The sequence below is a fragment of the Physeter macrocephalus genome, chromosome 5 (genome assembly GCF_002837175.3).
Source record: "Physeter macrocephalus isolate SW-GA chromosome 5, ASM283717v5, whole genome shotgun sequence".
Classification (NCBI taxonomy): domain Eukaryota; kingdom Metazoa; phylum Chordata; class Mammalia; order Artiodactyla; family Physeteridae; genus Physeter; species Physeter macrocephalus.
The window spans coordinates 6,645,283-6,661,727 of NC_041218.1; the positions used below are offsets into that span (position 1 = coordinate 6,645,283).

The 16,445-nt window shown below is 53.2% G+C and overlaps 1 protein-coding gene and 1 long non-coding RNA gene across 6 annotated transcripts; both read right to left on the reverse strand.

Moving 5' to 3' along the window:
• Nucleotides 1-2,873: 2,873 nt before the first annotated feature.
• On the reverse strand, nt 2,874-8,262 carry REPIN1 (replication initiator 1). 5 transcript variants are annotated; one of them, XM_028489614.1, is made up of 3 exons: nt 7,918-8,262; nt 6,450-6,635; nt 2,874-5,064 (listed from the first exon to the last, which is right to left on the reverse strand). In XM_028489614.1, exons 2-3 carry the CDS (start codon nt 6,592-6,594, stop codon nt 3,350-3,352), a joined length of 1,860 nt encoding a protein of 619 aa, XP_028345415.1. In that variant the 5' UTR covers nt 6,595-6,635; nt 7,918-8,262; the 3' UTR covers nt 2,874-3,349. The 5 variants fall into 5 exon arrangements, with proteins under 5 accessions (XP_028345415.1, XP_023983435.1, XP_023983431.1 ...); XM_024127667.3 differs by lacking the exon at nt 7,918-8,262 and adding an exon at nt 7,313-7,455 and having other exon boundaries at nt 2,874-5,061; XM_024127663.3 differs by lacking the exon at nt 7,918-8,262 and adding an exon at nt 7,313-7,455.
• A 527-nt stretch (nt 8,263-8,789) lies between these two features.
• Nucleotides 8,790-16,445, reverse strand: LOC129392124 (uncharacterized). Its single transcript, XR_008617308.1, has 3 exons — nt 15,511-16,445; nt 14,593-14,877; nt 8,790-10,116 (listed from the first exon to the last, which is right to left on the reverse strand). It is a non-coding gene; the product is annotated as an uncharacterized lncRNA (long non-coding RNA).

Sequence of the window (16,445 nt, forward strand, 5' to 3'; positions counted from 1 at the left end):
CTCTCTGGGCCTGTTTCTTCCTTCCACAGAGTGAAAGACTTCCTCTAGATTGACCTTTCATGACCAAGGGTACTGCAAGGGTGGAAAAAATGAAGTACACCTAGGATCCTATTTCCATTAAGCGAAAAAAGGGGAGGCTGCACCTGTGCGTTTGCAAATGCACAGGAAAAATGTGTGGAAGGCCACCCTCAAACTCTTTACAGGATGCAAAGAGAAGAGCCATGGGGTCGGGGGAGTGGGGGAAATAAAGAACTTTTACATTAAAAAATAAATCTAAATTATGTCTGCATTGTTTAATTTTGACAAGATAATTTAATACTTTTGTGATTATAAAAGAAGGAGAGGGCTTCCCTGGTGGCGCAGTGGTTGAGAGTCCGCCTGCCGATGCAGGGGACGCGGGTTCGTGCCCCGGTCCGGGAAGATCCCACGTGCCGCGGAGCGGCTGGGCCCGTGAGCCACGGCCGCTGAGCCTGCGCGTCCGGAGCCTGTGCTCCGCAACGGGAGAGGCCACAACAGTGAGAGGCCCGCGTACCGCAAAAAAAAAAAAAAAAAAAAAAAAAGGAGAAATAAAAACAAAAACCAAACCTGGACTCTTTAGAAGAGGGCAGCTCCCGTCAGCAAAGGGCTGACCCCTCCAACGGGGCAGTCCCTCCTTCAAGACTGCTGTCAGCTTGTGCCCTGCTGAGCAAGGACTTGGGACCCACTTGGCCCCCTGAGAGACTTGGGGAGGAACCATGGGCAAGTTCACTCTGTTCTTGCTTTACCAGCCCCTTCAAGGCCACTTCCATGGCTTTCCCTGAACTTGGTCCTCTCCTCACCATCTCTGCCCAAAAGCAGCGGGCAGTATAGCATTAGAGGACACAATGCCGGGCATTTCCTTTACAAGTAATGATTTTTCGAAAAGTCAGGAATCCTGATCAGATTCCCTCTCCTTCACCCTTCCCCTCCCCCCATCCTAACGCTAGATACCTGAGGACCTGTCCCCTGTTCCCTGCCCATAATCCCTAGACATCTAGCTACTTTCCTCGTCACCCCGCAAAAAGCACTGCTCCCGTCACTTGAAGCCCTGAGCTCCCTTAGAGAGACTTTTTTTTTTTTTTTCTTTTTTGCGATACGCGGGCCTCTCACTGTCGTGGCCTCTCCCGTTGCGGAGCACAGGCTCCGGACGCGCAGGCTCAGCGGCCGTGGCCCACGGGCCCAGCCGCTCCGCGGCAGGTGGGATCTTCCCGGACCGGGGCACGAACCCGTGTCCCCTGCATCGGCAGGCAGACTCTCAACCACTGTGCCACCAGGGAAGCCCAGAGAGACAGATTTAAGTGAGGCTTTCTGGAGACAATGCTCCCAGGCCCTGAGAGAGAATTTGCCATCAACTACACAGGTTTTGAAGTGGCCTCCTAACCCCATAAAGCAACATAAAGCTTTGAAGCTGTCTGCTTCCATCCTACACACCTGGAACCCCACCAAACCCTCATCCATCTCTGTCCACTCACGATTTGTGTATAGGTACGTCCTCCCAGACTTAGGCCTCTTAGGGGTAAGACTGAGTCTTATTTTTGTAACCCCCCCGTTTCCATCACATCAAGCACACAGCAGACATTTAATACTCGTCTTCACCAAAAGCAGCAGCACTGCAATCGCCCAATAAACATGCAGCAGTGGTCAAGAGCATGGGTTTGGGGTTGAACACACCCGGGTTTGTATGGCCTCTGGTGATTACCAGTTATATGACCTTGAGCAAATGTTTTCATCTGTAAAAAAAAGAGTAATTGCCGAACTCTAAATTGTTAGATAATTTAGGTAAACTTCTTTGCAAGGTGCCATCATATTAACAAATTGTGGTTGCACCAGGCTCTGTGCTAGGTGCTGGAAATCTATGCAGAAACTACTAAGACAGACCGGAAAAGGGCCTATTGATACCTGTCAAAAACAGGCACTCCAATGCATATGAAGCAACCAGAGCAGGGAAGCGCACATGTCTGCTACAGATACGGGAACTGTAGCAGGCCAGCCAGGGAGGCACAGCAGGACAGAAGTCAGACGTTTTCTCCCTGACAACTGACACCCAGCAAGGCTGACTTGACCCCTAGAGAGGAAACCCCACTTGCTTAGTGCGCCTGACCCCACCCCGGGGAAGTACGGGCAGGGTGCAGAGAAGCTTGACAAGCCGGCCACTCGGCCTGTCACCCACCCCAACACCCAACCCCGTCGGAGCAGAGCTGCTGCCCCTCCCTCCAACTCCACAGCTCCCCAGGACAAAAGAACACTTCTCAGCCACCGGTTCTAAAACCAGATCTTTATTCTCTAGTTTGAAAAGGAGGATAAGTGGTTGTGTTTAGTTCTAGAGAACAAGGCCCAACAGTAGAAATTACAGGGAAGCAGACTTCATTCATTATAAGGAAGAATTTCTAACAATCAGAATTATCCTACAATAGAACCAGGGCCTGGGGGGGGGTGGGGGAAAACTCCCTGTCACCTAAGTACTGAAGCAGAGGCTGGGCATCCAGACACTAGAAATGCTGAAGGGGAAACTCACCCCCATTTCCCATCAGCTTGCCCGCCGTTATCAATGGGGCAGTCCCCCCCACTACATGCTGGGTTCTGAAGGGAGTGAAGGCAGGCTGCGGTGTTCAGACGAAAGCCCTGACGCAGGGCGGCTGACAGCCAGGGGATGCCCTAAGCACTGGGCGGCTGGTGGGTAAAGCAAGTCAGACAGATGGGGAAATGCGCGGGGCGGGGGACTGGATCTTCTGGGAGGAAGGTGAGCCAAGCACTAACAGTAGATGGGTCTCTCCAAATCTGGGTGCCTCTGCAGGGGCAGGACGGAGGGGATGCGGTGGGGCAGGCTGCAGCAGCTCGGCTTCGCCTCCCAGTACTGGAAAAGGCCCAGGTGCCGCCCGAGGCCGGCAGGTTCTCCCAGGTATATCCACCTGGTCCACTTTTCCTCCCGGGCGCTCATTCACTAAGAATTGAACCACACCTACTTCCAAAAAAAACGAGCTGAAGGAACTCATAACAAGAGACAGAGACATTAAGGCGTTAACACCAGAGAGAGGTCTTCCTGTCCACTGGTGGCCCCTCCGGCCGGAGGGCTCTAAGGGGTGGGTGGAGCTGCTATTGCTACTTTTCCAGGGTGCAGGGCAGTCAGGACTGAACCTTCGCAAACACCAGCTGGAGGCCGGGGTCCCTGCTCTGCAAGTGGACTCCCTGACTGCAGGGGCAGAGGACCCCCCCTCTCTAACGGGGCAGGCTCACCCCTCCTCTCCCCTCCCTGCCTACAAGCAGTAGCACAGGGCACAGTATGAATGACGCCCAGGCCCGACCTCCCTCGGCCCCCGCCGCCCCTGCCCCCTCAGACATCATGCTTCTTCTGATGGGCCAGGAGCTTCTCCTCGTCGTCAAAGGTCTGGCCACAGATGGCGCAGCAGAAGGCGCCGTCCCGGATGTGGCTCTTGCGGTGGGTGATGAGGTTGGACTTCTGACTGAAGCTGCGGTCGCAGTCGGGGCAGGCGTAGGGGCGCTCGCCCGTGTGGATGCGCCGATGCGACACCAGGTTGGACTTCTGGCTGAAGGCTTTGCCGCAGTCGGGGCAGACGTAGGGCTTCTCGCCCGTGTGGATGCGCCGGTGGGCGGCCAGGTAGGGCTTGTGGCGGAAAGCTTTCCCGCAGTCCGGGCAGACGAAGGGCCGCTCCGGCGCGTGGTCGCGCCGGTGGGCGGCCAGGTGGCTCCCCTGGGAGAAGCGGCGCCCGCACTCCTCACAGGCAAAGGGCCGCTCGCCCGAGTGGACCCGGGAGTGGGCCACCAGGTGGGTCTTCTTGCCGAAGTTCTTCCCGCACTCGGCACAGGTGAAGGGCCGCTCGCCCGTGTGCTGCCGCTGATGGGCGCGCAGGAAGCGCTCCAGCCGGAAGCTCCGCCCACAGTCCTCGCAACTGTAGAGAGAGGGCGGGGCCTCCGCCTGGTGGCCGGGAGGCTCCCCTGGGGCCTCCAAAGGCTCCGGGGCCGGCTTCAGCGGGGGCTCCGGGGCGGGCTCTGACGAGGGCTCCGGGGGGCCGGCGGGGAGCTGGGGGCTCCCCGAGTGGGGGGCACCCTGGGCAGACCCTTCGGAGCGCTTGTGGATCTTGCTGTGCGACAGCAGGTTGGGTTTGTGGCGGAAGCGGCGGCCGCACTCGGTGCACGGGTAGGGCTTCTCGCCCGTGTGGATGCGCCGGTGCGAGGTCAGGTAGGGCTTATTGGTGAAGCGCTTCCCGCACTCGGGGCACTGGTGGGGCCTCTCGCCTGTGTGCACGCGGCGGTGGGCGATCAGGTTGGGCTTGTGGCGGAAGCGCTTCCCGCAGCAGGTACACTGGAAGGGGCGGTCGACGGCGTCTCCACCGGGCCGGGGCGCGGTCACCGCAGGACGGCCCCGAGGCCGAGGCCCGAGGGCCTTGGCCGCCGCTTCCTCCAGGGCTTCGGCCACGTGAACCCGCTTGTGAGTAACCAGCTGGTCCCACTGGGCGAAGCTGCGGCCACAGTTGCCGCATATGAAGGGCCGGGCCTCGGGCGCCGGGGGGTGGCAGCGCCGCGAATGGGCCCGCAGCTGCTTTCTCCGCCAGAAGCGTCTCTCGCAGTCTGGACAGGCGATGGGCCGCTTTGCCGCCGAGTGGGCCAGCAGGTGCAGAGCCAGGGCCACCCAGCCTCGGAAGCTCTGCCCGCAGAGGTGGCAGGCAAAGCCCAGGTCTGGGGTGGCGGCGGCATGGACCTGGCAGTGCAGTGCCAAGAAAGGGGTGTGGCGGAAGCGACGGCCACACTCGGGACAGGGCAGGGGCAGCCGAGCCTGGCAGTGCCGGGCATGAAGCCAGAGGGCCACCCAGCCCGGGAAGTGCCTTCGGCAGTGGGCACAACGATGGGCCCGACCTAGGGCCTGGCTGCCCGACTGGGCCACGGCAGTGCCTTGTGACCTCAGCCCTTGGGCCTCCTTCTCCAGGGTCCGGGGCGACTCCTGGGAGGGCCCAGAAAGGAGTCGGGGCTGGGCGGGGCCCATGGCCACGGGGCCCCTGCAGCGCCGTTCCAGCATCGGTTCTTCCTCTGCTGGGGGTGGAAAGGCACAGTCACTCTACAGAGCCACACAGCCTGCCCCCGGCTCCTCCCCTGCAGACCCCAGGCCCAAGAGGAGCTCGCCCCTCTCCACTCCTGGAGCCCTGGAATCTAGACTACTAGACTACTCTTCTGTTTCCTTGTATTATATGATTTAAATCTTAGGCTTCCAGATACCATTTCAAGTATATCTGTCGTTAATTCAGTCTTTACTGACCCTGGAAACTACCAGAAGGAAGAACCCTGACACTCCTTGGGATCCCCCTCAGCCCGTGTCTGGCATGGAGTAGACACTCCAGTGCTGGCTGTATGAACATTTCTGCCTTAGGACGGACCAGAAAACGCAGTCACCCCTCCCTACAGCGCTTTACGCTTTTCCAAGTATTTCCCTTCTGCCCTCTCCTGGTTTCTACTATTTCCTGTCGCCGTATCGGAGCTTCACAGCAACTCAGTGAGGCTGGACCAGAGATGTTAAGCTCCCTGTTTCATAGATGGAGCAATGGTGAGGCATAACAGGGTGATGGGACTTGGCCGAGGGCACAGAGTAAACCAACAGCAGAAGCAAGACTAGGGGGCAAGTCTTCTAAACTCCCAGGCCAGAGTTCTTTCCTCTAAAATACCTGAGTTTGTAAAGATCTCACAGAAAGAAATTCCTGTGGCCTCTCATTCCTATGATCCTCTCCTGGGCTCTAATCTAATCCAATCTTGGGGAAGGCACTTTGGCCTCCCTAACCTCGGTCTCTCATGGGAGCAGCCTGGAGCGCCAGTGAAAACGGCCCTTTTCAGGACCGGGAGGGGAGCACCGGATGCTACTGCCGGCCCAGCATGATGCCCGGCCACTGCTTGCCCAGACTGTGCCCACATTCTCCCCGCCTGCCCTCCTCCACCCCCCCCCCCGCCACAATTAGGCCGTTGCAGGAAGGACGCCCGCAGCCTGCTGACCTCGGGGGCGCTCCTGTCTCTGCCTCCCTCGGGTGATAGGGATTATTGGGGCAAGAAAAGGGGAGGAAGGAAGAGACTGTAATCTCTGGTCCCTACCGGTCCTGCCCCTACCCCGCCAGGGGCTGCCCCACATTCGGCTCTTCTAGAGCCTGGGAGCGCAGATTCCTGCAGGGCGGAGTGACGGTTAGACTGCTGGGACCTCCACTGCCTGCTCACAAGTTCCACACACATCCTCCTCGTTTCCGCAGAGCCTGTACTCCTCTCCAGCAGCACAGACATGACTCATTCCCAGCGGTCAGAATGTGCCCAGGGAAGACTCCCAGGATGTGAGAACGTGACCCCTTCCCCACAGGCGCCCTCCTTCCACCAGGATGGGAGGCCTGGGCACGGGGGCCATGGAATGGTTCGAGAACCCAACAAAGAAGGCCACACTCTACCCTGGAGGCTGTGGAGCTGGAGATGAGGCTTTTTCCAGCTCCTCCCGGGGATGTTCCTGCGGCTGGAGCGCCTGCTTCCGCCCACACTCTGGTAGTCCCCAGACATCAGAGAAAACTGCAGCAGTAAAGACACCCCTACCCCCATGGCAGAGCTCACACCTCTGAGGGCAGAGAGGCCAGTCTTACCTGTGGGGAGGGGAGAGAAAACGTGCGTGAGGCTGTGAGCTCCCCGAGGGCAGTCATCTTTGTGTCCTCGCCAGCCACCCCTCCCCCACCCCTGCCCCACACCCCGCCTGGCAGAGTGACCTTAATGGATACTGGATTAATAAATGAACGTGCCCCCTTCACCAAGGAAGCACAGGGCCGCGTTTGGGGGTCACTTCCTCCACTGCTAAGGTCACAGCATGAATTGTCCAGGCCGATGGCGAAAAGGCCGGCCTATGGCAGGAACTCTGAAATCCCTGCTGGCTCCCCTCCCCCCACCCTCTTCCCAGCAGGAATTCCAGGTCTGTTTCCCAGGGGGCTGCGCAGGCGAGCTCGTGTGACCAGGACTCGGTCAGAATCCGCTGGCGCGTGCTGGGTGGCAAAGGGCCGTGGAGACCCCACACCCCCCTTCTGTATTCGGGCGTGTTCCCCCCGTCCACGTTCGCGGACACACGGCTCCGCGCTCCCCGAGGGGGCCCTTTCCGGTCCCCACGCAGAGCGCAGCTCGCGGAGCCTGTGCGCAGGTGCGCGGACTCGCCCCCCCATTCGGTCCAGCAGTGTCCCCCCCCCCAAACAGCGCGCACTCGGTCACGCGCCCGGCAGGTAGGGCCGCCCCGCCACGGGCCCGCGTGGAACCCCGCGTCTTGCCCGGGTCGAACCTCTCTGGCGGGGAGCGCGGAGGCGCGTCGCGCGTCCATGAGGCCGGAAAGCCGGCGCCGGCGGCCGCGCTCCCCACCCCGCCGCGGCGACAGCAGCAGGTTCGAGTTCACCACTGCCAGGCCCGTACCCAGCCCCCCCGCCGGTTCCCAGCGCCACGTGACTACAGGAGCTGCCGAGGGTCAGTCGCGGGCTCGGGCCGGCGGTCGCGGCCGGAGGGCGGGGCGGGCAGCGGGGCCGGCCGCGCGGGATCCCTCCCCCGCCCCCAGCGCCCCCTCGCGGCCCGGGGGCCGGGGGCGGCTGCCGCGGGCCCGACTCCGTTGCCATGGCGACCACAGCCCGGATTTTCCGGGATGAGCCCGGCTCCAGTTTCCCGACCCTTTGTCCCAACGGAGGACGCACGTCCCTGGGCGACCGCGTGGTCAGCCTGCGGTCACTCGGCTAGACCCGGCTTCGCTGGCCTAAGCGCTCCTAGCTGGCCCGAGCCTTCGAGAGGGCGCCCCCCGCCCCCGGGCCGCCCCCTCCTCTTCTCCAGCCACCTCGACCTTTGGCCGCGCCGCGGAACCTGATACCGCAGGGGCTGAGCCTGGCGGGGGGCGCGGCTGACCCGAAAGTCTGCCTTCTGGGTTGTTCAGAGATGGAGAAAGGAAAGGCCCGATCGGGTGAACTTTGAAACGGGAATGCTCTCGCTTCCAGAAATTAGCGGAGCGCAGGCATCCCGGCTTCCGCGGCCGCGGGGCGTGGGGCCGGGGCCGGGGCGCAGGGCGGTCCTCGTCCCCGGGGCGTTTCGCTTGGAAACGCACCGCAGCCGGTTGGCGAGTGCGGAGTCAGGTGCGAGTCTTGTGTTCGTGACTCACCGGCTAGCAGGTGGCCTGGGCTTTCCGCACGAAACACTTCCTGGATTTTCCAGGCTTGTACAGTTTCACGTATTTTATGTTTTTCAACGCAGGCAACTTTCTAATTATACAGTTATTTTTAAAACACAAAATCTGTTGCATTGATAGGAAATGAAATACAAAAATCTCTCATACTTTATTTACCTCCTGGAGTCAATTACACTTAATATCTTAGTATGTATTATCGGGCTTTTTTTTTTTAATGCTTATCTATGGTTGTTTGACGTTATTGGGATAATGCCTTACAAAGATGTATTCTGCCCTTTTCACTGAACAATATTGTGAATTTTCTGCCGTTTTATTAGATATTCTTTTATAGCATGAGTCTTAATCGCAGCATAAATGCACATAAATTTTCTCCTTTTCGATATCATTGTGGATTCATGATACAGGAGCTGTCGAGGGTCAGTCGGCATAGGCTTTTATTGCATATACTTGATTTAAAAATTCTGGAAGTGGGGAACTGATAGGTCAAAGGCAAAGTATATTTTTCAAATGCTTTCTAAACTATCTGCGAGGAAAATTTATTGGTTTTCTTTTGAGAAATGCCCCTTTTTCCAAATCCTTGAAAACACAGGCTATTTTTTCTAATTTAATTTAAAGTTGTTATTTCTCATTGTTTTGAATGTTGTTTCTTTAATTACTAGTTAACTGGCTTGTTTTTTCACGTAGTTATTTATTAACTGTTTGTATTTTCTCTTTTTGTGTGTGTGTGTGTGGTATGCGGGCCTCCCTCTGCTGCGGCCTCTCCCGTTGCGGAGCACAGGCTCCGGACGCGCAGGCTCAGCGGCCATGGCTCACGGGCCCAGCCGCTCCGCGGCATGTGGGATCTTCCCGGACCGGGGCGCGAACCCGGTTCCCCTGCATCGGCAGGCGGACGCGCAACCACTGCGCCACCAGGGAAGCCCCGTATTTTCTCTTTTGTGAATTTGCTTTTGTCCCTTGGCCCACTTTTCTATTTGCCCATTTTTAAAAGTTGGGAAGTTGACTCCTGCGTATATATCTGAAGAAAACGAAAACATTAATTCAAAAAGATACATGCACCCCAATGTTCATAGCAGCATTATTTACAATAGCCAAGATACAGAAGCATCCTAAGTGTCCATCAACAGACAAATGGATAAAGAAGTTGTGGTGTACATACACAGTGGAATACCACTCAGCCATAAAAGAATGAAATGTTGCCATTTGCAACATTGTGAATGGACCTGGAGGATATTATGCTTAGTGAAATAAATCAGAGAAAGACAAATACTGTATGTTATCACTTATATGTCAAATCTAAAAAAATAAAACAAACTAGTGAATATAACAAAAAAGAAACAAACTCACAGATATAGAGAACAAACTAGTGGTTACCAGCAGGGAGAGGGAAGGAGGGAGGGCAAGATAGGAGTAGGGGGTTAAGAGGTATAAACTACAAGAGGTATAAAATAGATAAGCTACAAGGATACATTGTACAGCACAGAGAATATAGCCAATATTTTATAATAACTATAAATGGAGTATAATCTATAAAAATTTTGAATCACTATGCAGTACACTTGAAACTAATATGATACTGTAAATCAACAATACCTCAAAAAAAGTTGGGAAATTGGTTTTACAATATTTCACATTGTTTGGGGGGCACTCCTTATACAGTAAAAAGCCTTTTATGGTTTCTGCCTTTGGTGTTATGTTTAGAGCAGCCACACCATCCCTCCCCAAATTAAATTTTATGTTTGTATTTTTGTCACAGAAAGTAAGTTTTAATATCTAGTAGTGTAAGTACTCCCCCCATACACAGATGCCTTTTTTTCCCCACAACTTTCTTGGCTATAATCACTCTTTTATTGCCTCTCGCCTTCTGAGATGGCCCACACTCTGTCTGTGGAGTATGTTTCTCTCTAAATAAATCCACTTCTTACCTAAAAAATAAAAATAAAAAATAAAATCACTCATTAATCTTCCAAATGAACTTTAGAATTTCTTGTCAATATTTTAAAATGTTTCTTGTCATTATTTTAAAAATCCACTTGAAGAGATTTAAGATTCATGTCCCTCCATTTGTTCAGGTCTTATTTTACCTCTCACAGTCAGGATTTCTTATTTGTAGATGAAATAATATAACTTTTGTACTTTTCCTATAATAAAATTTACAAATATGAAAAAAACTTTGTCAGAGTTTTAAGGTTCAGAAAATATGGTAGATTGTATATTGTAGCATGTAGGTCAAGTTCGGTGGTTACAGAAGAAGGGATTTTTCTATGAGTGCAATCAGAAGATATTCGAGTTTTTACCTAAATACTTAGTAATAATAGTTAATATTTAGGGAGTCCTTATTTTCTATCAGACACGGTGATACACTTTTCACATCTGTATCTCATTTAATCCACTTAACAACCCTAGAAACATACTCTTCTAGTCCTCATTTTACAGATCGAACAACTGAGACTCAGAGATGTTAAGAAATTCGCCCAACGCCACACAGCTGGATCATGGCTGATAAGAACCTGGCCTCACTTTTCACCACTAAAGTTGCATGTCTGGGAAAAGCACCAAGTGCTGAGCCCAGCACAGAGTAATTGTGAAATACCTCTTAGTTCATGGGTAAATGTGGCACATCAATGCTCCTGGATGTAATACATTCCGGCAAGCACGCTCCAGGGGAATTCCTGCACAGACTCACAAAGTGCCTTCATCTGTCTGTCCTCGGTCTCTCTGAGCAGAAAGGCTCTTCCCTTAAACAACGCCTTAACCACTCCCCAGTTCCCAGCCCCCACTAGAAGTGTCCTCTTGCCCAGTTAGGAATTATCCACCTGCTTGCTGTACTTTGCTCTTTTGGCAAAGACAAAGGACGCTAAGTATAGAACGACGGGGCCTTCACTCTGCAGAGAGAAAATGCAAAGGAGGGGTGAGGGATTCCTGAGCCTTCATGCCAGTCAGAAATTCTAGGCCTTGGTATTCAGGACTTCACCCCTCAATACCCCTTAGAGAGCGATGTGGAGAGAGATGGTGCCGTGACCGGCTAAATGGCCGAGCCCGATGGAGATTGCCTCAGCTTTGACGCGCCTGCAAGAAAAAGACAGGGCTGTACAGGGTCGGGGCCCACTGGACAGAGAAACTTGGGAGGGGCCCTGGGAGGGTCCGTCTTCCCCTCCAGCAGTGCCTGACCGCCCCCCCCGCCCCCACTACTGGATTAGACGGCAAAGTAGGTGGGCTTGCCAGGGGATGAGGGAAACGATGTCTCCAGAAGCCCTCCGTGAAGATGTTACTGAACCAAACTTGGGTCCCCTCGCCTGCTCAAAAAACCCAAACTCCCCGATGGGTTTCAGCAAAGCATTTTTTTTTTTTTTTTTTTAATTTTGGCCGGCACCTCGGGGCATGTGGAACGTTCCTGACCGGGGATGAAACCCGCGGCCCCTGCAGTGGAAGCACAGATTCTTAACCACCGGACTGCCAGCGAAGCATTTTTAGAGGTCAGGTGAGGGAGGGGACTCGCAGGGTGTGCGATCAGCTGTGGACAAGTCTCTGGTTGACGGTGGTTACCAGGACGGCGTCCCAGGGGTTAACATGATCAATCCTCAGGCTCCAGTAGGTCTGGGGGCTACGTGCTCATGGTCACCAAGTAGTTAAATGCTTGCATTTGGTGGGGATTTTAGCATCTGGAAAGCAACTCAGGAAATGTGCATTAGACACTGTTATGTGGGTACTTCAGGGAGGAGCTACCGCAGAGGATATGGGGGAGGGGTCTGTCCCAGGAAGGCCCCATAGGGTCCTGCTCGGTTCCAAAGCACCCAGGTATTGCTTAGCAGGAGCCCTGCATCTACAAGGGGGAAAACTGCATCTGTCTCACGGATACCTTGTGCCTGTCCTCCCCGCAGGCCTCACTCATAACACCAACAAATATTTAATCAGCGCCCACCCTCTGCTGCTGTGCCAGCTGCTGGCCTGACCGCGAGCCCGACAGAAATGGTGCTGCTGTTTCACCACAGTGTGGGAGGGTATTGAGAGGAGCTGGTTTAGCGATGGAGGTACCTCTTGGGTTAGTACTTCGTATGAAACAAAACCAAATGCTTGTTGCTAATTTCTGAAAGGATGACTAGGGGAGTGAGAGAGAAGAGAGTCAATCTTCCCTCCAGTGGGATCCGCTGTATTACTCACCCCGGCTTCAGACGGCGTCCCCAAGGCGGGACGGGGAAACTCGCCCAGAGTCATTCCCAGGGTGGGGGACAGTGTGGGGAGGGGGCAGGAAGCACACGCACGCGACCTTGGCGGGGCCACGTCTGCAGGGAGCGCCTCGCGCGGGTGCTGTCACCCGTAGGTTCTCACGCAGCTTCGACCCCGGGAGCCCTCCCAGCTGCCCACCTGTCCAAGGCCGGCATCCTGGGTGAAAGGAGCCTTGCTGGGTCCTGTGGAAACTCTTCAGGAAGAGATCAAAGTGCTCCTCCTTCTGCAGTCCCCAAAATGTCCGAAGTGGTTAAGAATCCGCCTGCCAATGCAGGGGACACGGGTTCGAGCCCTGGTCCGGGAAGATCCCACATGCCGCGGATCAACTAAGCCCGTGCGCCACAACTACTGAGTCTACGCTCTAGGGCCCAGGAGCCACAACTACTGAGCCCGTGTGCCACAACTACTGAAGCCCACGTGCCTAGAGCCCGTGCTCCGCAACAAGAGAAGCCACCGCAATGAGAAGCCCGCGCACCGCAACGAAGAGCAGCCCCTCCTCGCTGCAACTAGAGAGAGCCCGCGCGCAACAACGAAGACCCAACGCAGCCAACAAAAAAAATTAGGGTGAAATTTCTTTCTGTCTTTGCCGTCTCTCTTTTTTTTTTTTTTTTTTTGCGGTACGCGGGCCTCTCGCGCAGGCTCAGCGGCCATGGCTCACGGGCCCAGCCGCTCCGCGGCACGTGGGATCTTCCCGGACCGGGGCTCGAACCCGCGTCCCCTGCATCGGCAGGCGGACTCTCAACCGCTGCGCCGCCGGGGAAGCCCTGCCGTCTCTTAGTGCATTGCCTGTGACGTGCATCTCTGTCTGGCACAATGCTTATCCAATAATAAAACTGTTTTCTTTCTCTTCTACCTTTGTGCAGGGCTTTTCTGGGTAGGCAGGAGATTTTCTTTTCAATTTTATTTCCCCGACATAATCTCCCCATCTCAAAATTCTTAGGTTAATCACATCTGCAGTCCCTTTTGCCATATAAGGGAACATTCCCAGGTTCTAGGGATTAGGGCCTGAGCGGGGACTAAGGCCTGGACAGGGATTAGAGCCATTCGTCAGCCCACCACCCACTCCTACCCCATCACCTTCTAGCCCCCCTTCTCAACTTTATTGCTCTTCGTAAGTCTTATCACCTACCTGAAATTATTTGGATGTGTATTCAGTTAGATAGTTTTTGTCTAGTCACCCAGCACAGTATAAGCCACATGAAGGCAGGGATTGAACTGTCTTTTTTAACCACCGCATAGCCAGCCCCTAGAAAGGTGCCAGCCCCTGGCAGGAGCTCCATGAGTGTTTGTGGACCAAATGAAAGAGGAAGTATGAGCCCTTCCTCCCATGGTGAAGCGAGTCGGATTAGACCACTCGGGGCAGCCAGAACAGCAGCCCCAGCCAGTTATCAGCCAGTGAACTTCAAACCTCCTCCCTTGGCTACTGCTTGTTAAGCAGGCGATGGAGTCGGACAGAACTTTTAGTGAGACAGAAAAAGACACTTTTTCTTACAGAAAAATTCCAATCAGTATGTGAGTGAGGCAAAGAACAAGGAAGCTGGGAGAAAACTTCAGTCCGTAGCTCTCCCACTGGAAGGGCTCTGATTGGAGGCAGCAGGGCCTTGAACGTATTCCTTTATCTGGAACATTATTCCAGAATAACTGGAGGGCGGGAATCCTTAGGGAGCCTCTGGCGCCGAGGGGGACTGACACGGCCAGTCACACGTTCAGCAGCGGGGAGGGTGCTGCATGCTCTGGAGACCACCATTACCTCCAATTAGGGATTTGGTCTTAGGAGCACACACTGCCAGGAGAAGCTGCCACAAATCACCTTGGTGTCTCAGCCAAGAGAGCAAGTACTCGCTTTCCCCTAGAAATCAACATTTTCACCCTTTCACGGTCAAGTCTCATCTATGTCTTTTGTACTCAGACTGCCATCAGGCTGTCTCTTCTCCAACTAAATTCAAAAGATGGATTTAGAGGCCAGTGTGTATCCCGTTCTCGGTTTAAAATCTACTAAAAGCCAAGCTTGATTTGGAAACACAAGACAATTCTAAAGAGAAGCTCGGTGAAGCCTGTGATTTAGCAGAAGCAGGTGTATTTTCACGTGTTTTGTTTCCTGTGAGTGCCACGTGCTGCTGTTTGTGAACTCCATCTGTACCTGTTTACCAAATAACAAAAATTCTGCCTCTAACCTTAGCTCATTCGTACCCAGACTCCTCTTGAAAACAACCACTCGAGGCAGTTGGAGGAAGCAGAGTGTAAACCTGTCTTCAACTCGATACCTTCTGATCGGCTCCAAGACCAAATCTGGGTCACAGTTAGATTTGGTGCCTCCGGAGTTGGCCAGTGAAGTCTCTGATGTTCTCAGAACTGGTTTGCCTTCGCTGTCTTAAAACATGAGAAGAGAGTTTCCCTGGTGCCTCCGGAGTTGGCCAGTGAAGTCTCTGATGTTCTCAGAACTGGTTTGCCTTCGCTGTCTTAAAACATGAGAAGAGAGTTTCCCCTTACCAGGATTTCAGGTTTATTTTGGGGGTGTTATTAGAAATTAAAACAATATAGCATGTTTAACTACTGCACAGTAACATTCTATTAAATTACTACATCCAACAAATAATATACCAAGTCAAATTCATTTTAAAAAAGAACACCTGAAAAGTATTTAATTTCAGGGATTCCCCTGGCGGTTCAGTGGTTAGGGCTCCGCGCTTCCACTGCCGGGGTCCCAGTTTCGATCCCTGGTCGGGGGGACTAAGATCCCACAAGCCACGCGGCGCGGCCAAAAACCAAACAAACAAACAAAAAAAACACTTTAATTTCATAGTATCTAAACTACCCTACGTGCCTTCCACTGGCTGAGATGCGGCTTATTATCCCTGCTGTGTGCTGGTTTACGGTCATAACAAACATGCATATGATATATGAATACAAAACCACTGCAACAAATTGGCATGATTTATGGGTCAGATGGAGTTAAGAGAAGTTCTTAGGATTAAATCAGGGACCAAAAAGTGATGATAGGCTACCGCAAGTATGTAAGAAAAATAGTTCCACAGCCTTGTTATTTAAAAAAATAGGGAATTGTTAAGGGCAAAGACCTAGCTTGTGCTCACCATCGCCATCTAGTGGTAGATCGTGGAGTAACGTCTAATGGGCTCCTTGGCATCTGTTGGACATTCAGCTTGATATTTGCCTTCTGACCACTTCGATTTAGGAAAATATTTTGCACTCATGAAGCGTCTTTTTAAATGTATTTGACAAAGGTGCAAGTTCCTTTTATTAGTTTGCTGAATTTCCTTTAAAGACTCATCATAATGGTATGTTACATTAATGGTAAATTGCATCCACTGATTAAAATCCAAGTTTCATTTCCGGCCACATCAAAACGTTAAAAACAGCATCCTGATTTCTTATCCTTTCCTTGGAGCTAAATAAGAGTCATATGTTTATTCTCAAGAAGGCAATTTTTAGTTTTTCAGCTTAGCACTAGCCATCCTAGCTTTGTTCTTTTGATCACAAAGCACCTGATTATCGTGTCACAGACAAAAACTTGCCTCTTCAAATAATCAGGCTGAGTGCATAGCACCAAGTCTTAGGACTTGGACTCTGCTGGAGACCCGAGGCTTTGCTCTGTAAAAATGGAATCAGGTGAGGGCAATGGCCCAAATGAGAGCAGAAGGGCAAAGTCAAAGCCCCCATGCTAATGATGGCTCTCAGCCCCCTGACCCCACTTGACACCCAGAACACAACCAGCCTAGCACTACTCACAAGCAAAAGCTCACAGGACTCTTGGAAAAATTGGACGGCTACAAAGAAAAGACCTATGGATAATACCAACACTGGGGGTCATTCAAACAATAACCAAAAATCAGGCTCACTACCTGATCACCCTACAATGCAGCCCACCAGTTGACAGGGCCCCAAACTTTCCACAAAACTTTCAATTGGGCATTTGAGGAATGCTTCCGACACGAAGGACCAAAACCCTGAACTGAAATAAGGAGCAGATAGAACTTTTTAAAAGAAATCCCATAACTACAGCATGGTA

Coding starts and splice junctions, on each gene's coding strand:
- REPIN1 (XM_028489614.1), bottom strand. CDS start 6,594: ATGGGGGTAGGGGTGTCTTTACTGCTGCAGTTTTCTCTGATGTCTGGG. Junction 5,065..6,449: donor CCAGCTCCACAGCCTCCAGG/GTAGAGTGTGGC, acceptor TTCCACCCCCAG/CAGAGGAAGAACCGATGCTG.